Here is a 22,832-nt window from a genome sequence, read left to right as displayed (position 1 = left end):
TTGTATAAATTATGTATATAATTGTCTTTTTGACAAAATATATGAACTTTTTATATATATTATATTAAAATGCGAAATTAAAAAGATTACATAATATATCTCGCTTCAAATAACAAATTTCACACACATTACAGTTTTATATATTTCAATTTTAATAAATAAATAATAATTTTTAAAAAATAAATAATATAATATATAATGTGGTCACATAAAAATACATATATTGATGCTTATAATAATGTTTTTTGAAGGTATTATTTTTTTATATAACTTTTATATATAACTTTTTTATATAACTTTAAGAATAAAAAATTAGACGCTCGCCAGATAGCACAAAAAGGCCAAAAGATGTCTTAAAGACGTCTAAAAGACTTTAAGACGTCTTTAAGTCGTCTTTTAAATATCTTTTGGACATGTGTGCTGGTCAGTTAATAATATAAAGATCGAAATACTTGAGATGATCTAATCGCATTAACATGATCATAGTTTAAGGATTTCTGAGTATTTTTAATATCAACCTTTGATACGCAGACATTTCTTTCTCTCATATTTCATTTAAGAATATATATACGACATTTATGGGTTGCTTATAATACATCATATTGCAGTCTTTATGCAATAAGTATTTTATTAGTATACAAGTTCATTTCTGGGAAACACTATCATGAATAATTGGAAAAATTGTTAGACATTATTTTGTATTTTCCATTCTGTCTCATGAATAATAATTGATGGAAAAACATAATATTATTTAATATATTGTCTGTCTTGCATCCGTAATAATATCTCTGTTAATGTGTTTCTCATAAATATTCTTATAAATGTTAAACCTGTCTATAACTTAATAATTTAAAAAATTATTTTAAAATTAAAAATTAAAAAATTATTTTAATTGTCTTTTAGATATTTTGAAAGGTCAAAAGACATTCTTTTGACCTTTTCGTGCTATTTAAATGTCAAACTCGACTAAATCTTTCAAAAATTTCATTTATTCGTACATTTCTAAAGAAGAAAATACTCTTTATAAGTTTTTGTTCTTCATAGAAGAATTTGTGTGATAAAGTTTGAAAATGAACGAAATTATATAAAATTACACAAAGAATAAGATTATTATTTATTTATTATTTATTTGTTTAAGAAATGGAGAAGTTGAAAAAGAATTCTTAAAAAACGCTTCGCTTCTTGATATTCTCTCTTTATATTTAAAAAAATTCATATTTTTCATATTATATTTATTTATTTCTTTATTTATCTCGTCCTCTTAAATATTGTTTTTTGCTCCTTTTCTCTAAATAAGATGCAAATTAATAATATTACATAAATAGTAACTTATTTCTCAAATTCAGGAAACGAAAAAAAAAAATAAATATGTTCTTAAAATACGATGTAATATGTCGTTAAGTGACATGCATAATTAATATATTGTAATTAAAAGGCGTATTTTCTAAATCCTTGTCAATAAATTTCTTTTATATACTGTCTTTTTTTATTTCATTCATAATTAGAAGCGTCATCGTTAAACTGTCAGGTACACAGGTACAATTGATTAACTGTGACCATCATACAAAACAAGTTTTTGTACCAGCCAGTTCGTATAAATAAGATGTGTCTCCATTGAATCTTCAGTATTCTTATTACGAGAGCTAGTACAAAAGTAGAAGAAATAATGGCTCGACCAAGTTACATCGTAGCGATCATTGTCATTGCATTAACGTGTGTTCTCGCAGAGGAATTATATTCCAGTCGATACGACAACATCGATGTCCGCACAATTTTTAATAATGCTAAATTGCGAAACCAATATTATAATTGTTATATGGATTTATCACCGTGCAAGACAGCTGATCAAAGATTCTTTAAAGGTATATCTGATATACAAGTATATGTAGAATATTTCGCTTTTATATTATTTCTTCATTGCGGATTTTTTAATATTGTAGAATCAATTTTTTTAATAAATAATAACAGACAAAACAGTTATCCTTTTCAAATATTTAGCGATTAAAAATATAAAATTTTTACTGTAAATTAAATGTATAAAATGATAATCAATAACATAACATTTCAATTAATTTTAAATTAATTTTTACAGATTTTTAATTTTAGATTTGTGTGTATATGTGACCTTCAAATTCTGAAATTATAAATTTAATTATAAATTTAATTTTAGTTCTACATATTATTCATAATAAAATATACTATTTTCCATGTGGATTTTTGAAGAGATGGCTCGTTTCTTAGAATAAGTACAACGGATAAAATTCTAATTAATTTTTAATCTTTTTTCATCCAAACTTTTTTTACAACAAAACTGTAAAGTTATCGCGTTATTTTCTTAAATATCTTTCTGCATATTTTTATTTTGCGCAATAATTGTTATAAATTTTGTGCAATTATTGTATGTAATAAAAGAGATCAATTAAAAGCAATAAATATTTTTTTTATTTTGCTTTCAGGGATTTTTAGTGAAGCTTTACAATCTGGATGTAAGAGATGTACTGAAAAGCAAAAACAACATTTGGAATTCATACTCGATTGGTATACAACCAATGATCCCATTAAACTACAAACTATCATTGCAAAGAGTATTGAGGATTTGCGAAAGAAAAACAGTAAATCATAATTGCTGATGATAAATGCTTACAAAACGGACACAAATAATCATGGAAAATTGCGTATATCACCTGTAAAATTATTGTAAATAATGCTTTATACTTAGAATTCTTCCTATTCAGAAAAGAGGAAAACTTCCTCATTAATACATTTCATTATAAATACGATAATGATGTAGTATTGCATTGTTAAAATAAAATTTATAAAAACAATTTTAAAATTTGATTTTATTTATTGTGTATATGTTATAATGTATTATTTCAATATGAATCATGCAGCTTATTTGCAATAGTTTTATTTATAAGAACATATAAAAAAAATATTGGAATAACAATCCTTTGCATTACGTTTCAATATAAACATTGTGAAAACTTGTTTTGAAATAAAAGAGCGAGCAAAATAGAACTTTAATACATTTTGATTGTAAAATATTATTTTATTAAAAAAATAGAAAAAAGTAAAATAAAATTCTTAAATATTTTATTTATATAAAACAGACTCTAGTAAATTCTAATATATTTTACAATAACACGAATTATAAGAGAAAAGTATTTTATACTATATATATACGTCTAAACATATATGTATATTGGCGCGTTCGAACCAAAAGTTCCTAATCTCAAAACGAGAAGCCGTAAGTACCCATAAAATGTCAAATGCATACGAATATTTCGTTCGTTTTTATCATGACAAAAAACATATCTAATATTTTAAGTGTGAGAGGAGAACGCGCAAAAAGAGACGAATGAATCTCACGTGTAAATACGTGGTGGCTGTCACATTTAGTTGTTCAGCATGAAGATAGCTATTCATCCATTGACAGCTGACCCGACAGCAGCCTGGCGTGAGTTATCTCAGTATCAAAAAGTTGTTAAAATAACTGCTAAGTTGCCGACGACCGAGGCACCGAGTGATAAAGTACGTCTAATCATTTTTACCGTCCTGATATTTTTACGCAGAAAGATACATGTGTGTTAACCTCAAACCTCATTTTATATTTTTCATACGCAGGATTTTTAAATCTTTTGTCTTTACAATTGCTAACATAAATACCGCCTATTCGAGCAACGTATATTTAATTTAAAACGATAAATTTTAATTTCCAGTTACGCGTAGTATGTATGAGCGATACGCACTCACTCACACCGTTTATAAAATTTGATATACCTGCCGGAGACGTTTTCATCCACGCCGGAGATTTTACGAAATGCGGTAGTTTGCAAGAAGTTATAGAATTCAACAATTGGATAGGTACATTAATCAATTATATTATTATAACTCAATGAGTAATAAATTAGAAAAACCTGTAATCGTAAGAATCAGTATTTTTATTCGTTAATAACATTTTGAATTTTTTCATCTAAATCATATAGATATATTAATAATTATATATTATATAATTTAGGTAACTTACCACACAAACATAAAATAGTTATAGCTGGCAATCATGAACTTAGCTTTGATCCCACATTTACGCATCCCTTTTCTGTGCACACCAGTGGGGATCATCAGAAACATACTGGAACCAGCATACTTGACAATATACCCACCTTGGGTATGTCAAAAGACACTCTTGCAGAAGCTATTAAAACTACTAATGTTAAAGATTATTTGACAAACTGTACATATTTGGAAGATTCCGAGATTGTAGTACATGGAATCAAGATATATGGCACTCCATGGTAAATACTTTGTCAAATTAGTTTTGCTAAAAAACTTGGTAGTGAATAAATGTGCGTAGACTTATTAACATATTAAGTAAACACTTATGTAATTTATCATTTAAAAGGTTAAGCTTTTGTCTATAAACACTTTTGTATTGTATTTTTAAAATATTAGGCAAAAAATATCATATATTCATATATTTAGAAATTCTCAATATATATTTTTGTGACTTGTTTGTACTGTGATATGTTGTAAGAGATGAATCGTCAGAATCATATCGAAAAACTATCTTGAACATATTATGAAACGTATTTGTAAAAAATAGTTTTAAATATGAGAGACTTCTTATTTCTGAAGGACATTTCATTGAAATCTTAGGCAACCAGAATTTTGCAAGTGGGCATTTAACGTGCCACGTGGAGAAGCATGCCTGTCAAAATGGGAACTGATTCCATCAGATACAGATATCCTTGTAACACATACTCCTCCTGTAGGTCATGGAGATTTATGCTGTAGCGGAGTACGCGCTGGATGTGTAGAGTTATTGTCGACGGTGCAAAATCGTGTGAAACCCAAATACCATGTATTTGGTCATATACATGAAGGTATGAAATCTTAAATATAAAATCCAAATATATACATGTGATAATTATATTTACACGTTTTCTATCTATGTAATTTTATCTTACAGGATACGGCATATCGTCAGACGGCAAAATAATATATATCAATGCATCTACATGTGATATAAATTATCTACCAAGTAACTCACCAATAGTATTTGATATAACATTACCTCCTAGTGTTCAAAAATCGTAAATTATTAAATTAGATGATACCAATATAAGAGAATACCTTGAACTTTTCTTATGAGCTTGAGAAAAATCTGCATAAATCTACATACAATTATATATAGATACAATTACATAGAAAAGTTTCTCTTGCCTTAATTTAAACATGGAATATGTATAAAGCGATACAATATAAGTATTAATTTGTTTTTCTTTTTCATACAATTTGTAATGATTTAATATCTTAATATAATATTAAAAATAATATATAAAATTTTGTAATCTCTTTCTTTTAAATTATACATTACCTCCTTTTCTTTTCGTTTTATCTCCTCGTTTTTTTCCTCTGGATATAAATTAATTTTTATAAATAAAAAATTAGTTTTCATTTTTTAAATTTGTAACACAAATATATTTCAATATTCCTTATTAAAAAAAGCAAAATATTAATAAAAATATTTATTATTGAAAAAAATTTTATGGCATCTCAGAGTTACATATGCTTCTTTATAAATATTATTCTATACATTTATTGTTATATTTAATAGAGTAATAATAACATTTTTTCGTTAAATAAGAAGTTATCTTGAATAAAAAGTTACTATCCTGCATCATTAGTCATATTAAGCTAAATTATACTAGAGGTTATTTTCTAAATAAAAATAAAACCCACATTACAAACTTTCTTTTTATTGTAATATGGCTGATATATTAAATATTAAATTATAGTCGTATTAAAAAAAAACACGACCAATGCTACTTTCTTATTATCTATTCTTATGATAATCAAAACACAATAATGTCATTTTAACATAATTATGAAAATTTATTTACGTGATTTTAGCATCAATATATGAAAAATTTTTCTATGTAAAGATATTACAAATCTAAATTTTTTTTTAAATATTAGATATCAATCTTAGTAATACCTGAATATTACGTGCAGTACACGCGCATTGAGGACATTTAAAAAAAATCATAGTTTACAAATATTTTAATCTATAAAATTATTAGTAATTGTCATTTTAAGAGATCAATCCTTCTTTAATTTTTTCCAGCTGGACAAATGATAAGGATGCTGTAAGTTATATACAGCAAAAGCTGAAATTTTGATCACAACAAAATTCGAGCAAAACAAAGAATTATGTATTTTTTCTGTCTATAGAAATTTAAATGATACTTAAGTTATTAAATTGTAAAGAAAAAAATCGACTTTTATATATATAATATATATCTAAATCTAATCTAAAAATTTATCAAGATTCACATTGAGTAAAATGTCAATTTACTGTTAGAAATCCATGAAAAAATAGAACATAAATCTCAATTTGAAATAGGAAGATTTTCATCTAATACGGTACATTTGAAAACAGATATGATACAGATTCACCATTATGTGTCCGCCTTACAGCTTCAGCAAACATCATCGATACATCAATGCACTGAAAGATAAAATCAATTAGACATATTAAATCAAGCTATATTATAATTAAATTAATCTCTACAATTATTGTCACTGTTATTATCGCATTAAGACAAGCATTTTATATGATTTCTTGAATGACAGTTACCTGAATCTTTGGGCAATCTTTCATATGACCATCTTGGGGAATAGTATTAGTCACTACCACAGCCTCAAAGCGCGCATTATTAATCCTACTAATTGCCGGGCCACTGAATATACCATGCGTAAGTATTGCGTAAACCTTTGTGGCACCAGCTTCCAATAGCTTTTCCGCCGCATGACAGATAGTACCGCAGGTATCAGCCATATCATCTACGAGGATCGCAACTCTGTCTTTGACGTCTCCGACCAATACCATACTGGCGACCTCATTCGCCTTTTTCCTTTCTTTATGTATAAGCGCAAACTCGACATTTAATCGATCCGCGATGGATGTGACTCTGTAAAATAAAAAACAATATCTTCGATTAGAATTTCTTCTCTTTTTCCCCCCTCGATTACTTACCTCTTGGCGCCGCCCGCATCAGGGGAAACAATGATACTATTTCGCCATTCAACAATATTCTCCTTAATCCATTTGAGAACAGCTGGCTCGGCAAATAAATTATCTACCGGGATATCAAAGAATCCTTGTATTTGACTAGCGTGCAAGTCCATGGTGATAATGTGATCAGCACCCGCTACGGAAAGCATATTCGCTACTAGCTTCGCAGAGATTGGCGCGCGACTCTGTAAAACACATTTCGATAAGATAAGTTTTGAGAATTCGGACGAGTCCTTCAAGTCCATTTGCAACTGGAAAAATCCTGCAATTTAAAGAAATTGCTATTAAAATCTCATAAAAGCACGCCAAAAACATTATGAGAAATTGAAAAAAGTTTTAAGTCCCAGTCTGTTTGCTCTTTGAACAAAAATTTCACAGGATACAACATTAATTTATTTCAACTGCCTATGAGTGCTTTTTTTTTAAAGATACAGGATTTAATTTTTACTAAATAAAACTGAAAATAAATTGCCGAAAGAGATTTCCTTTTTTTTCGGAGGGGACAAAATATGAATACAATGGCCACGTAATAAAATATAATTTTTTTCTTACAAGATATACATTTATAGAAAATAAATTTTGACAGAGAAACAACGTTGCAAATGCACCCCAGTTAGACTCAAAATAACTATTGTAAGTAAAGCAAAATATTTAAAATTATGAACGCAAAACCACGAAACACAATGCATCTCGGTCCCTTACCCTCAGCAAAGGATGGTATGAAATGAACAAGAGGGCAAACATTTGTAATAGATGTGTTTAAGTTACCATAATATAAAAATAGATTTTAATAAATAAATATATCAGTATATATATCGCGAGTGCATATTTCTGATATTGTGTGCAAAATTATATAAAAGAGAATTTATAATTGTAATTTAAAGTATATCCATATTAGTACATTGTCTCAAGTAAAGAAATGCATTGTGCAAATGATGGAATATTTTTGACAAATCACTTGTGATAAATGAGTGTTGTACATAAAGTTTACAAAAGACCATTAATAATCATTTCACGGTATCTTTTCACAATTGCTATATTGAAAGGACAAGTTATTACGAAAATAAAAAACACATTGACACATTCCTACTACTATTTAAGCATTAATAAGGATGGGCGATACTTGATTAGTGCACTCGGACAATAACACCGATTTAAGCCTCAATAATTAGTACCCAATGAAACATACATGTACGCGTACCCCACTATACTATACTAATTGCGAACAATGTACTGCGAGTGTACTGCTATTATATTAATATTTTGCCCTCTCATTCGGATATCAATATGCTTTGACCAAATGTTTCACTCATTCATTCATTCACGGGGACACCAATGTGCTGTATAGCAACGATATTATATAAGTTTGGTTAGTCCTACAAAGAAAATTTTCATCTTAATTTCAAAAATCAATATTACAAATCGAATGATTCATCGAGTTATCATTGCAAACGCCGCACTCGACAATCTCGTTGCTATTATACTCACTGTAGACAGGTCGGGCAGAATATCCTGAAAATACCCAACTATTCAGAATCTTAAAAATATATATACAAGTTTTCTTTTTTAATAAGCATTATAGTCAATGGTGTTTCTTATCTTTTTACTTTGTAGAATAATTTAAAAATATAATAAATGTGACACAGTGCACTGATAACTGTCTAACGCAACAGCTGATCCAAAATTACAGAATTTTTTTTTTTAGTTTTTCCTTATATATATATTAATCTCATGCAGTACCCAATTAATATTTTAGAGATGCCCATTTTTGTTGTAAATTAATATATAAAAATATCATGCAATTAAATATATTAATTTAAATAAATTTTTAAATAAAATTAATATATTAAATTTATATATATATAAGAAATTTTATTTGTGATATATTTAATGTATACATTGGCCAGATAAGACATATCAGAGATTGATAAAGTATATATAGGTTTCATTGTTATTGACACAACAACAAAAATGTGCATCCAAGACCCCCCTCAGAAAAATCTAGCACGAGTTTTGCAATACCCGTCCGTTATCCAAACGGGTTATCCAACGTCTGATAACCTTATATTATTATTGAACATGCTTGAAATGTATGCATTTGCAGTGCTCAGATGTCTAAAACATTTCCTATTTGTCTTGTTACAAACATCTTATCATGATGATAATGATAAATTGCTGAAAATTATACTTCTATGCTTAATATATAATGTTACAATCATCTACATTTTTATCAGTATTTCAAAGTGATATGTACATGTTGATATTAAGAGCAACAAATGTTTGTTTTAAAACAAAATTTTGATGATGCAAATGTGATTTAACATAATTTGTAGAAACTTGTGTAACTCATGCTTGATTTGTACAATTTTTAGATAGTTATATAAATGATATAATTCATTTATAATAATAATTTTGATGTGACTTTTATATAATATTGAACACAATATTCAAATGTTATTTACACAATATTGAAATATTATTATAAATCTCACTTATTATATTAATATATATTTGTTATTTTATTATTTATATCTGTGTATGTATATAATCAAAAATTATATATTAGTTTCATTTAAAAAGAATCTGGTATCTTTTATACACTTTATGTACCTGATTAATTTTTTGAGTATATCATTTATATAAAAGCTATCTATTCATATAACATGAAATCATTTGACATTTTGTAAATCGTAAATCGAGACAACTAATATAATATATCTATGATATATCTATTTCCACAAAAGATTAATGTCTCTATTAATTATAATTTTGCCTATCAGAAAAGCGAAAATATATCCCTGAAGAATATAAAAAAAGAAATTATGACAATCAACAAATGATGTCCAGAATGAAAGTCCAGTAATATATATGTGTATCTCTCTCTTATCTGGTGCAGCCCAATAATGTAAAGCCGGCAGAATATAAGCAAATTTTATATATGACAATGAAATCAAGTTTTGCATTCCAAAAATGATCACTCCACTGGTCTGTTAAAAGCTATGAGAGAATAAAAAATATAACAGATAAAAAGGGACCGCCGCAAGTTACCCTGAATTTCCACTCGTTCGACTTCATGATAATCTGATTTTTAGAGTCTCCACCATCATTGCCCTGTGAAGATACATTAAAGAAATATAGCTTCTTCTTCAAGACAACGTTTCCTCCTCATTATTTTTGCCGCGTTATCTTTACTAACAAAGCATAGATTTTAAGATAATATTAAATAGAACAAACTGAAAACATATTTTACAAAAGACATAGATTTTGTGTACTTATATACAGGGTGTCGCAGACCACCCGTATCAGCCGAATATCTTAAAAACTGAGCGCGGCAGACAAAAATATTTCAGACAAAAGTTGTAAGGTTTCAAGTAACGCATTACACTGCGATATCAGTATGACCTTGAAGAGTGTTGTCAAGGTCACGTAAAGATCACCTTGAATTCCGTAAATGGAAACCCCAATTTTTTATTGCATATTCTTGTAGCTTATCTCGAGAGCTTTCCAAAACACTATAATAAAATATTTTTCCCTTAAGTACTTATTGAGTTATAAGGCTTGAAATCATTTCTTAATTTTACATAAACTGTAAAATATCTTGTAAAATATTCATTTTTCGATTATCTTACCTTAATACTTTTATGTACAAAATAATGAGAGGAATCAATTGGTGTAAAGAAAACATATAGTTGTTTCGAAGAAAAAATATGTAATTTGCAATTAATAATTACATATTTTTTCTTCAAAACAACTATGTGTTTTCTTTACACCAATTGATTCCTCTCATTATTTTGTACATAAAAGTATTAAGGTAAGATAATCGAAAAATGAATATTTTACAAGATATTTTACGGTTTATGTAAAATTAAGAAATGATTTCAAGCCTCATAACTCGGAAAGTACTTAATGAAAACTAACTTAATTATAGTGTTTTGGAAAGCTCTCGAGATAAGCTACAAGAATGTGCAATAAAAAATTGGGGTTTCCATTTACGGAATTCAAGGTGACCTTGACAACACTCTTCAAGGTCATATGATATCGCAATGTAATGCGTTACTTGAAACCTTACAACTTTTGTCTGAAATATTTTTGTCTGCCGCGCTCAGTTTTTGAGATATTCGCTGATACGGGTGGTCTGCGACACCCTGTATAATATTATAAATACATTGTTGCGCTTGTATTATAGACATTAGAAAAGTAGCAGCATCTTTTTTTAAATAAGAAATATAAAATAAAAAAATTGAAATTTTACGTGTATATTAAGTATATGTATATTAACTACCTATATATTCATAAAACACACTCAAATTTTGTTAAAAAAAATTGTTGCACAATTTTATTTTTAACAACAATGTGTAATCTTTAGATACTGTGCAAGTGTGGAAACTAATGGAATTAATATCTATTTATTCATATGTAGAGACTATGATTGTAGATATTATTTGTTGGGTTAAATATATATTAGGTACTAATGATTGTTATTGCAAGAATCATTATAGCTAAATATTTAGATATATAGATGCATTTACATATTGATAAATTATATAAAATATAATTATTATTTTACAAAGATATTTGCAATAGAAGTATCATTTTTAAAGACATTTTGAGAATAAAATTTTCCACACAATCACAAATAGATATAATACACATATCGCATGTACATTTGCTAATTATTATTTCATATACTATGATTTTAAATGGCTCATTATGTATTGTTGGCATAATCTAAATGTAAAAAATATAAGTATATACATTAAAGAAACAAATGATAATTTATGAAAAAAATATATAATACTTAAATATATTAATCTAGTAATTATTAATTTATTGATATGCATATTTACATCTGACAAAGAGAGAGTACAAAAATAATTGAGACAAATAAATTAAGATTGATTCGTTTTTCCTCTCTCTCTAGAAAAATCTATGAAAGAATATTTAGACCGGTATAAGAATTGTCAAGCACTGATGTTTGTGATTAAAGTGCATTATTCATAATAATTATAAAAAATTTACTTTCATTTTGATTTTTACTCGAATCTTCTTCAGTTAAAACTTGGTCACAAATGTATAATGTACTTTAAGCACTATCATATCAACATCAGTGCTCAATGATAGTTTCTAGTAGCCTAAATACCTTTATTTAAAAATAACTGACCTATGTAAATCTACATAATAAAAAATTAGAATCGCTTAATTAATTTGTACGTACTATATCTATTTTCCTAAACTACTTGAAGCGTAAATCTAATTAGACAAATAATCATCATTTTACCCCCTTCTCTTACCTTGTCTTTTTTATCCTGCCTTGCATAAGGAAAACAAGGAATAACTGCAGTCACCCGGGATGCGGAGGCAATTTTGCAAGCGTTGATCATAATCAGGAGCTCCATTAGATTATCGTTCACCTCGCCGCTTCCACTTTGTACGATATACACATCTTCGCCACGGACAGATTCTCCTATCTCCACACTAGGTGCGATTAAATCACGTGTTACTCTCTCCAATATACGATATAAAGCATATTACATAAGCAAGGTGTAAATTTAAATTTTCCAAGAGCCAGAGAAAGCGAGATAAAAATAACGTCATTATTACGTCAATCGAAATTATCTCCGACAAATGAGGAAAAAAAAAATTCGTATTAATATTCGAATAACTAATGCGTACTACTGGGCGCTCGACGTAGAGAGCGATTACGAAACTTTTCTCATTCAACATTTCTGCGACGCAGCGTATTTCGATCTCGCGCATCGTCCACGAGACACCGTCTTTACAGGCGCATCAGCATTTCTAGAGCCTGGACGATTACAACATTGTGACAAGCGCACGTGCTTTCGTCTCCGTATCGAGATATTACGGCGCGAATCGATACTTGCGGGCATCGAGTTAAAGGCGAATCGGAATTTTTTCGGAGCGCGTGTTCTCGCCCGCCAACGAGAGTAATCGGCGAGATATGTGAAAATGAGGACGCGGGGCCGCGAAACGCGATGAAACTCGCACGAGGAGCCCGATCGAGCGGAAAATACGCGATTCGCGCGCGATGACATATCGCGGTTACGTCGCTAGGGCCTCGTGCAATTGGCTAGTATAGTCAACGCGGTTACGGCGGGAGCGAGCCATTACCATGTCTCGAGGTTGCTGAATTTCTTGGTGACAACCTTGCCGATGTCGATGCCGAGCCGATCCACGATCCGCTGGGCGAGATCCGGATGCGAGGTCCCGCTGAAGATCTTGATATTCGGCATTCTGCTCCGCAGGCCACGCACACGTGAATTCTCCAAGTTTGCGCGTAACAAACTCTTGGCACGCACTGGCTGCGACACGGGCATCACTGAAACAGAAAGCACCGGGGCGCTCGGCCAATCACTGCTCGCCGCTCGGCACCGGACGTGACGTCGCGCGGACTACGCTCCGCCTCCGCGCGCCTCGGACCGCCCCGCCCCCCCGTGCGCGCTCACCCTCCCCGTTTGTATCCCTTCGAGTCTCGTGAAACGCTGACGAGAATTTTCGTTATCTCTCCGATAAAGCACGATAAAAACGGACTTACGTATGTCGCGCAGATAGGCACCGTCGATCGTGGACATGTACTTCCGGTCCGAGCGCGCGCGCCTCGCTCCGTCACTCGCGAAGGCCTCGTCGTCAATGATCGATAAAGCGACGCGAGTCGCTTTTGCGTCTTTCGCGCGCTCTCTGTCTCTTTCTATCGTCTTTCCCTCTTCGGGTTCTTTTTTCTTTTTTATTTACGCGCGCGACAGAAGCGCGTTTCCGTCCTCCCGACTCCGGTGACACTTTGGTCGCGCACGTGTTTCCGCTCCCCCCCCCCGCCGGGTATTCCTCTCGACGACAGCGAACTCTGCGTACTTTGCTTATTTATTTTTTTTTTCCCTTTTAACCTATTCGAAATATTCGACGCGACATGTGAGGAACCGGGATCATCAACATTTCCTCACTCGTTTAGTTTATGGGACGTACGAGGATCCGTATTCCAAACGCGAGTCTTACATTATCGCGTATCAATCTTGATAAGTCGAGACGACGGACTACCTTCGAGAAAACTTACCCCATTCCCTTCCCTCGGGTTACCTCTAGATACGCAACAGTATTTCTAGATGGGTATTTATCGACTGGCGTGTTCGCATGAGGCCGTCAAGGTGTTATCGCATATATACAGGGTGTCCCAGACTTGACGAATCAGACGTTAATGGTAGATTCCTGAGATCATTTGGAGGCGAAAATTCTAATACCAAAATGTTGAGGAAGACTTCATAAAAATGTCCAAACTACTGACTACTGTCGCGTGGAAAACATAATCGCGCTCACTGCAGAATCCTATTTTTTATTCTATATTCATCCCTCTATCGATATCGATATTATCGCGCTGTACGCGGGCCCCTTGATACGCTATGCTGAGCGTAGGAGAACGTAACGCGCCGATTGGTAATCTTTAATCTTTTATAGCGTCGAAACTACATCTTCCTCAACATTTTGGTATTAAGATTTTCGTTTCCAAATGACCTCAGGAATCTACCATTAGCGGCTGACTCGTCAAGTCTGGGACACCCTGTATATTCCGGCGAAAATTCGGCGCCGCGACGTGAGCCCAGACAAAATTCAAAAGGAGCGGGCGCGAGAACGAGTGACAGTCGACTTTTGCTACGATTATCAAATGGCGCCGGCGGCGCTGATCGCAACGATGGTAAATCGCATGTGTATGTAACGCGGCGTGAGTCTCTCGATACGGGATACTAGGAACGGGTTAGGAACGGACCTCGGGCGAAGGCTGTTGACGGGGGTGACGGGCAAAATTCACTCGCGGGCCATCAGGTTACGAGCACCGCGCCGCGATAAAAAATTAAGCCTCGCATGCCGCGACGCTGAGCTCCTCGAGGGACGCGGGATCCACGAGAGAGCGTTCGTTCATTCGCGAGCGACAATGACATCGTGCTAACTGTCCCTAGCGATTCCGGAGCCATGGCGAACATCGCGGCGCAGCGAATCAAACGGGAATTCAAAGAGGTTATAAAGAGCGAGGAGGTGAGTGAGCGAAAAATCGCGGAGAGAGGGAGAGGGAGCGAGCCAGGGTTCTCGTTAAACGGCGGCGAAAAGCCCGTATCGCGGTTATGCAATCTCCCCGACCGGGAAAGATGCGACGAAAATGTCACCCACGTCCATCGGTTCAAGTACCAGTCCGAGTAGAAAAATCGCCGATCATTTGTTGTGCCCCGTCTTGTCAACTGCCATCTATATTTTTGATTTCTTTCGAGAAAAGATGATTAGAGAGAGAAAGAGAGCAACGCGAGCCGGGCATAGGTTTGTCTGTTTCGTGCAAAATACCTCGCTATATTCCTATTATTTTGTTAGAACCAATTAAGTTTCTACTTCTATTTCTTAGATTGTGTTTCATGTCAACAAAGCACCAATTATACTCGTCATGACATGTATCAATGTTTAGCACGCGATAATCTTGTCAACAAACTAATTAAACTAATGAATATAGATATGCACTCACCATGATGTCTGAAGTCTCGGCTGCATTGGGGTCCTTTGCATCTTTTCAAATTGCTCATTCTGTATTCACATGAAAGTTTGTTGCGATAAAATGTATCCACATGTCTCTTCGGCAAGTTGAATTACGTCAAGGCATCACCAATGCCATTATAGTTTTGCGAAATATCAATAATCGAGATTTCCCTTATCATGCTAAATGTCATAGGTTATGATCACATGTTTATTTTGAAAATAATGACGTAGAATCAAACACAAACTTTACGTAGGAGCATAGTTTGGCAATATGTTTATGAGGCTCTCACAAGTTTTCCTCCATGTTGCAATGATATGTGACTATTTTTTATATTTATCTCACTGGAAAACAGATGATTGAGAAACAAGTGTCATATATGTATATTGAAACTGTCCAAAATATTCCATTGCTTCAATTGTTTTTATATTCATAAAGACATCATTTCCATTTTTATTAATTTTTATAGCAATACATATTAATTATCTATAAACCTTAAATTAGTTATACATTTTTGAAATTGCAGTTTACGCAATATAATTAATCTTGTAATGTATCTTTATGTTTTAAATATATATACATATGTAAAACAGAATCTTTGTCATTTTTTTTTATATTTAACAGTTTTATAATTCATAATAAATTAATTATTTTGTTTATCACATCTTTGCTGAAATTGCTATCTAATATATTTGCATTTATTCTTTAGTAAAAAAAGCAGCCTATATAAATTCAACTTATTCCCATAATATAATATATATTTTAAACTATTTTTAATTATGTTAACAAACATGCAAATGCAATAAAAAATTTTAATGTTCCAAATTATTATATAGCAAAACTAATAAATATTTGTAGCAACTTGATTTCCTAATACTTTATTTATTTGATGTTTGATAGATAGCAAAATGTGCGATTAAAGTTGAATTGGTCAACGATAGTCTTACTGAATTAAAGGGTGAAATTGCCGGCCCACCAGATACGCCATACGAAGGAGGTAATTTTGTGCTCGAAATTAAAGTTCCCGAGACATATCCATTCAATCCTCCCAAAGTAAGTTAATATTTTTGAAAGATCTGTAAATAATACTTGTACAGTAAACATTCGTTATTTTTGATTATCTTATAAGTAAAAGAAATTAAATTATAACACAAAAATCATAAACTTATATCTACTATTGAATTAATTATTTATTATGATATCAAGCCATAGTTATTATTTTGATTCCATATAAAAATCACTAGTGTGAATTTATATATCATTATCGTCTCTAAATTTTAATTACTATTTTATTCTATTATAATAAATTATTATAATAAAATAGTAACATTATTTTCTTTTTTGAAAGTGTTAATGTATTTTAAAAAATATTTTACATTGCATAAATAATAAGATTCTTATTTTGTAGGTACGTTTCATAACAAAAATATGGCATCCTAATATATCTTCTGTCACTGGTGCTATTTGTTTGGATATTTTAAAAGATCAATGGCATGTATTTTCACCAAATTAAATTTAAAAAAATATAAATCAATTATTTTTGCTCTATCTTATCAGTTCTCATGTTGAATAAAAATATTACATTTCTTAATAATACATTTCTAAATAATATTTTTTTTATTGTATATTTCATATAATATGAAGACTACATTACAGTTATATAATAGACTAACTTTATTTTTATTTTCATATTTAAGGGCTGCTGCAATGACTCTGCGCACGGTATTATTGTCACTACAAGCATTGTTATCTGCAGCAGAGCCTGATGATCCTCAGGATGCAGTAGTCGCTAAACAATATAAGGAACATCCCGAAATGTTTCGTCAAACTGCCACACATTGGACATTTGTATATGCAGGTGGTACGTGATATATTTCTGTGTATACATTTATATATATATACATGTATATATAGAGAGTATTAGAATTTAAATATAAGTTATATCTATTTCAGGACCAGCAAAAATGCCTGATTTAGATGACAAGATAAGAAGATTAACAGATATGGGAATCGAGGAACATAATGCGAGAGTCGCTCTATCTTCATATAATTGGGACTTGGAACGTGCTACTGAGCACTGCCTCTTCAGTTAGTGTTAACTACATAGCTAATATGTTACATCCAAGCACCACTCATTTTGTCATTAAGAAATTCTTGTAATAACCATGTTCGGATATTGATATTATTAGTGATTTGACAATTGGTATTTTGCACCTACAGTGACAATATCTGATAAAAAAATCACCAGGAAAGCATTCAATATCCACCAATAGTCATTTATTTAATTTATAATATAGGCATGAGAAATAATTAATAAAAAAATCACAATATGAATCAGTTAAATAAATTTCAAGTATTTTTTAATAATACATTGTTTTACATTTTGCTAAAATTCCACATTATTGCTTAACAAAATAAAATCTGTTAAATATAACATGTGAAATACCAAATTTAAAATAATATATTTTTAATTCCTTGTATATATATAAGAATAGTATGTCACAAATTTATATAAATGCATATTGTTTCTTTTACATATTTTATCAACTTTTTGTTTTGCCTTTTGTTTCAGCTTTCAATGTTCTGCATTATCTTACTGATCTTACCGATTTTGATATCTTGTAATCTATAAATTTTGAGCTTATTAGCGTATTGAGCGTATTAAGGATATTGAATTGTCAGTAAAATTTAACATATGTATTCTCATGGTACTGGATATATTTCAAATGTATAATTAGATGTTTCAATTGGAATTTTCGAAATTTATGTTTACTGTCAATAATGCAAATTTTGCTGATAAACTGCATGCTTGTCTGCATTATCCATTTATGTTCTTAATGCAGAGAATATATTGCAACAAACATAATGTATTATTTTTCTTTTTTTTTTTAATATAGAATTCATATTAATTGCAATTTTTGCGATATTATTAAATCCTTTTTTTATGTGCAAAAAACTTCTTTTATTTAAGATTAAAAAAAAATAAGATTTAAGAAAAAGCTATAATTTGAGCAAAAACCTAATTGTATATTATTGAGATTGGTATATGACTTGTAAAAAAATTCACTTAATCACTTTGGTGTTAATATCTTACACTTGTACATTTCTGGTGTTGGCTTACATGAGATGGTGGAAATTATATCACAGATATATACGTGTTTGCGGGTATATATACCCTATCATTCTTTTTATATTCGTATCATGCAGTGTACATTCCAGATTTAGGCATAAATGGCATTTATTTATCAATCTTTGTTAAATTTTATATTACAAAGCTTAAAAAGGAATAAGATTCAGAAAGATTGAAATAAATTAGCATGTTGCTTCTGATCTTTATATTCAATAAAAGAATAGTTTAATTTGATAACTTGTGTATGTGTAAAAAATTACAAAGCAAGAGATACAGCATAGCTAGAAGATAAAGATGAAAATTTAATTAGCTCATTATTTGTATAATAATGTATATGATGCAGAAGTGCATAGTTTTTTGTACAATCAAATGTTAAATCATGTGTGTTATATTAGGAAGGGATAGACATTTAATTATATCTCTGCTATATAATTTGTTGTATTAATTTTCATATAGACTGTTAGAAATTATAGATATCAGTCGATTGTATAAAGACTGTTTTGCTCTTTATCTTTTAAATATTCAGCTTATAGAATATGATTCTACATATGAGTTTATGGATGAAATCCGTTCTCATCTTTTATAATGTTTTAATCGCTGTAATGTTCAATATGATGAAAAAATAAATAGTTCTTTTTTTTCATTGTTCTAACTTTGTAACTAGTCTCTTCATACACATAGAGGTTTCTTTTTATCATGTATATATAAAATTTCCTAAAAAATATTAGGATGAGTTTTTTTATATTATTCTAATCTCAATATATAGTACTTTCTCTCCTTCTTTGTTAATAGAAAATAAAATGTGTACTTTTTCATTCTTCTATTATCATTTAATACTAAATTTTATAAAATATATCACATAATAGTACAAGAAGTTGAATATGGATTTTCCTCAAAATTTTTGTATAAATAGTCTATATATGTATAAAATGGTAGATAAAAATGCTTTTGTATAAAGTTACTACTGCATAATTTTTAATTCTCGAATTAAAAATATTTTTCCTGCCAAAAACATTGTTAAATTTAATTTCAAACATGCATATACAGATATGACCTATTATTGTACAAAAATGGAATAAACTAATAGAATATAATGAATTTAATCTTATTAGGAAGAACATGCATGCGAAAATTTTTTGTGAAAAATTTCTTAAAATATAAGAATGACATAATTAAGACGCTCTTTCTCTCTCTCTCTCTCATTTTTGCAACATTTAATTTTTAAGTCCTAATATATATACAATTTATGTATAATTGTCTCATACATAAATATTTATAAAAAATAATTACAATTTATAAGAAAAATTTTATAAATTTTAAACAAAGAAGCATAATATTCTTAAATTATAATGATATATAAATCTAAATAATTTTTAAGTTAATCCGAAAATTATGAGAATTATAAGTATCTTTCTACAAGTATATTTTATAAAATTACATCCAATTAAATCATAAAGAATTCCAAATATAATATGATGCATTGTGTGTAAAATAATAAAAATTATAGTTATAAATAAATTTTAGGTATATATTTGTCTTCTCAATCAATTAAAGAGTTTTGTGTATGTATTATTACAGTTTAAAAAAAAGTATATTTTTAACAATTCAGTCTGCTTTAATATCATACGGAGACATAATTATGTCTCGTGTAAGGTATCACACGCAGTAATTGGCGAGGCAAACCATGTAGTATATTTGTACTTTATGTTAGTTGTCCATAATTATATAATCTAAGTCTTTTTGCAGAAAGTGTTGCTAAAAATAAATAATTGTTAGCTTCAAACGAACATAAATCCATAACAGCATCTGATACTGGAAGATTATGCAATTGTTTGCCATTTGCTGTACTCCATAATGATATATTACTACTTGATTCTATATGTGCTGCAACTAATGTGTCATTTTCTGCATATAAGTAACATGGTCGAGATAAAAGTTGTTGAGAATTGCCGGCTTGGAATGTATGTACAGTATTACACATAATTACTTCTTCATTAGATAAATTTTTTCCAATAGTACACACTACATGTCTTGCGTGTGGTTGCCTAGCATTAGGACGAGACGATATCAAACAATGATGATTTCTCTTGTCATAACGTACTGAAACAAAGGGACCCTCTAAAAATATCTGCTTGGGTAAATATATGCTATCTTTGATCTCATATGCATAACACGTATGAAAACGGCACGCTATAAATCCACCCCTACTGATACCGCTATCAGGATTCGGTGGCACTGTTGCCATCGATACAACTGGCGATCTGTCACCATGACCATCTAAGACATTAACAGCACCAGAAGTTTGTCTGATATCAAATTGAGTAATGGATCCATTTTGTGCACCAGTTAGGAAAATATGTGGGTTGTCACCTGACCAACAACAACTCCAAAGTTGATGATCTGTTTGATATGTGTGCACTGTCATATTATTCTGGATATCCATTAGCTTTGCACATTTATCAAAACCAACACTGAGAAGGAGCATTTGTTGCGAAGAATGAAAAGTTACATCTCTTATAGCCTGAGTGTGTAAGAAAATAAATTGCCGTGAATGGAAATATTCACAATCAATCTTCCTTATGCCATATCCATTGAACAGCATGTTTGTTGATTTTTGAGAAACAGCCAAAATATTGTGCCATCGATTAAAATCTAAGACACGACATCCACCCTCTTTGCAGATCTCTATAGATCGTTCCAGGTGAAATTTTTTAATCGAGAGATCCAAAATATGATAATCTTGATTCTCATGAACATCCATCTCTAACTGTTGATTTTCCAATTCAGAAATACGTTTCTTCATGCAAGCCATTTGCTGGTCGAATACTTTCAGACGGATATCATACTGTGATAATTCCATCTGTATACGGTTCTTTTCAGCTGTTACATGAAGTAATTCATTCTTTAGTTTATCATATTCTGCAGTATCTATTGCTGTTAGTTTCTTTGCATATAACATTCTAATATGTTTTACTGCAGCTTTCTTGTTGCATTGTGGACAACGACGATTTGTACTGTTACAAGAATGTTGTAGCCATCTCAAAATACAACTGTGTCCAAACAAATGTCCGCAGCGTAAACAACACAAGCGGTGTTCCCCTGAGCTAGTCCATTGCTCCATGCAAATTGGGCATGCTTGATCAGAGTCTATATCCGAGACATCCAAATTTGGGTCTACTGTATTTGCTACGAATTTAATCATATTTAAATGAAAATACAGATATATATATAAATATATCTAACAAATATTAACTTTACAATATGATTATTATTCAAACATACTTGATTTCAAGTTGTTAGTTGGATCATCATTTTTATCATCATCTTGCATGTTATTTTCTTCATTATAAGAAACACGTTCATCTTCATGTTCATCCTCTGCAGTTTGTTGCTCATCTATTTGCATTGAATTTTCGTCTATAATAATATTATCATAATTGATGGATGATTAATGAAATTTAATGGAATTTGATTTTAAATAGAAAATATTAAAAATAGAAAGATATCTCTCTCTCTCGTTTGTCTTTAAATTATATAATTATTAGTTATAAATATTAGTTATAATTATTACTTACGTGTATAGAATAATTATTAATATACATACATACTTTCATTTATACATATTAATATTATTTATTTCACTTACTGTTTTCCATAACCTTTATCTTGTAATCGAGATTGATGACATAAACATTGGCATAAAAAAAATGAGCCGGTTGTAAGATATTTATGAAAATAAGGACGGATAAATCAAATTAATTAATTATAATCAATTTTTTCTTTAAGATTTTGTTCCTAAATTTTTATTCAAGTGGTCAGAACGCATTGGATATATTCCACTTTGACCAATAGTGCGTCACATGTGAATGAAAGGCTGTGCTCCGATATTTACTGCCAGTACTGAAAATCTATAGTTTACGTTACATATATTATAGATTTTCAGAACTGACAGTTTATATCAGAACGCAGCCTTTAGCACATCTTTTTAAAGAAATAGAATATATTTAAAAAGGAAAAAGAAGATTGAAAATTGATTGACATAAACAATAATGTTAAATAAGAAAACAAGAATATAAATTATTGTATGAAAAGATGGAATT

The 22,832-nt window shown here is 30.2% G+C and overlaps 5 protein-coding genes across 15 annotated transcripts; 3 read left to right on the top strand and 2 right to left on the bottom strand.

Moving 5' to 3' along the window:
- Positions 1–1,619: 1,619 nt before the first annotated feature.
- LOC145966346 (ejaculatory bulb-specific protein 3-like) lies at positions 1,620–2,825 on the top strand. The gene is made up of 2 exons (XM_083090386.1): positions 1,620–1,862; positions 2,457–2,825. Exons 1-2 carry the CDS (start codon positions 1,667–1,669, stop codon positions 2,621–2,623), a joined length of 363 nt encoding a protein of 120 aa, XP_082946512.1. The 5' UTR covers positions 1,620–1,666; the 3' UTR covers positions 2,624–2,825.
- Positions 2,826–2,966: 141 nt separating this feature from the next.
- On the top strand, positions 2,967–5,321 carry LOC145966342 (metallophosphoesterase domain-containing protein 1). Of its 2 annotated transcripts, XM_083090376.1 has the most exons (6): positions 2,967–3,247; positions 3,329–3,531; positions 3,720–3,864; positions 4,019–4,295; positions 4,657–4,883; positions 4,970–5,317. In XM_083090376.1, exons 2-6 carry the CDS (start codon positions 3,409–3,411, stop codon positions 5,095–5,097), a joined length of 900 nt encoding a protein of 299 aa, XP_082946502.1. In that variant the 5' UTR covers positions 2,967–3,247; positions 3,329–3,408; the 3' UTR covers positions 5,098–5,317. The 2 variants fall into 2 exon arrangements, with proteins under 2 accessions (XP_082946502.1, XP_082946503.1); XM_083090377.1 differs by lacking the exon at positions 2,967–3,247 and having other exon boundaries at positions 3,329–3,457; positions 4,970–5,321.
- A 550-nt stretch (positions 5,322–5,871) lies between these two features.
- Prps (phosphoribosyl pyrophosphate synthetase) lies at positions 5,872–15,922 on the bottom strand. 6 transcript variants are annotated; one of them, XM_083090367.1, is made up of 8 exons: positions 15,594–15,922; positions 13,208–13,415; positions 12,370–12,553; positions 10,127–10,189; positions 8,567–8,590; positions 7,040–7,263; positions 6,641–6,974; positions 5,872–6,511 (listed from the first exon to the last, which is right to left on the bottom strand). In XM_083090367.1, the coding sequence occupies exons 1-8, from the start codon at positions 15,649–15,651 to the stop codon at positions 6,419–6,421; spliced, it is 1,188 nt and encodes a 395-aa protein (XP_082946493.1). In that variant the 5' UTR covers positions 15,652–15,922; the 3' UTR covers positions 5,872–6,418. The 6 variants fall into 6 exon arrangements, with proteins under 6 accessions (XP_082946493.1, XP_082946496.1, XP_082946494.1 ...); XM_083090370.1 differs by lacking the exon at positions 15,594–15,922 and adding an exon at positions 14,145–14,406; XM_083090368.1 differs by lacking the exon at positions 15,594–15,922 and adding an exon at positions 13,632–14,013.
- Ubc4 (ubiquitin conjugating enzyme 4) lies at positions 14,736–19,375 on the top strand. Of its 4 annotated transcripts, none has more exons than XM_083090383.1 (6): positions 14,736–14,780; positions 16,503–16,655; positions 17,011–17,093; positions 17,300–17,463; positions 17,556–17,690; positions 18,175–19,375. In XM_083090383.1, the coding sequence occupies exons 1-6, from the start codon at positions 14,751–14,753 to the stop codon at positions 18,225–18,227; spliced, it is 618 nt and encodes a 205-aa protein (XP_082946509.1). In that variant the 5' UTR covers positions 14,736–14,750; the 3' UTR covers positions 18,228–19,375. The 4 variants fall into 4 exon arrangements, with proteins under 4 accessions (XP_082946509.1, XP_082946507.1, XP_082946510.1 ...); XM_083090381.1 differs by lacking the exon at positions 14,736–14,780 and adding an exon at positions 14,787–15,118; XM_083090382.1 differs by lacking the exon at positions 14,736–14,780 and adding an exon at positions 15,532–15,704.
- Rfwd3 (ring finger and WD repeat domain 3) lies at positions 18,497–22,663 on the bottom strand. Of its 2 annotated transcripts, none has more exons than XM_083090365.1 (3): positions 22,379–22,663; positions 22,015–22,128; positions 18,497–21,918 (listed from the first exon to the last, which is right to left on the bottom strand). In XM_083090365.1, exons 1-3 carry the CDS (start codon positions 22,386–22,388, stop codon positions 20,435–20,437), a joined length of 1,608 nt encoding a protein of 535 aa, XP_082946491.1. In that variant the 5' UTR covers positions 22,389–22,663; the 3' UTR covers positions 18,497–20,434. The 2 variants fall into 2 exon arrangements, with proteins under 2 accessions (XP_082946491.1, XP_082946490.1); XM_083090364.1 differs by having other exon boundaries at positions 22,015–22,149; positions 22,379–22,661.
- Positions 22,664–22,832: the final 169 nt, after the last annotated feature.

The sequence above is a fragment of the Camponotus vicinus genome, unplaced genomic scaffold, assembly GCF_025532165.1.
Source record: "Camponotus vicinus isolate PSW18456_S1 unplaced genomic scaffold, iyCamVici1.0 SCAF_2, whole genome shotgun sequence".
Classification (NCBI taxonomy): domain Eukaryota; kingdom Metazoa; phylum Arthropoda; class Insecta; order Hymenoptera; family Formicidae; genus Camponotus; species Camponotus vicinus.
This window is presented reverse-complemented; position numbering and strand designations above follow the sequence as displayed.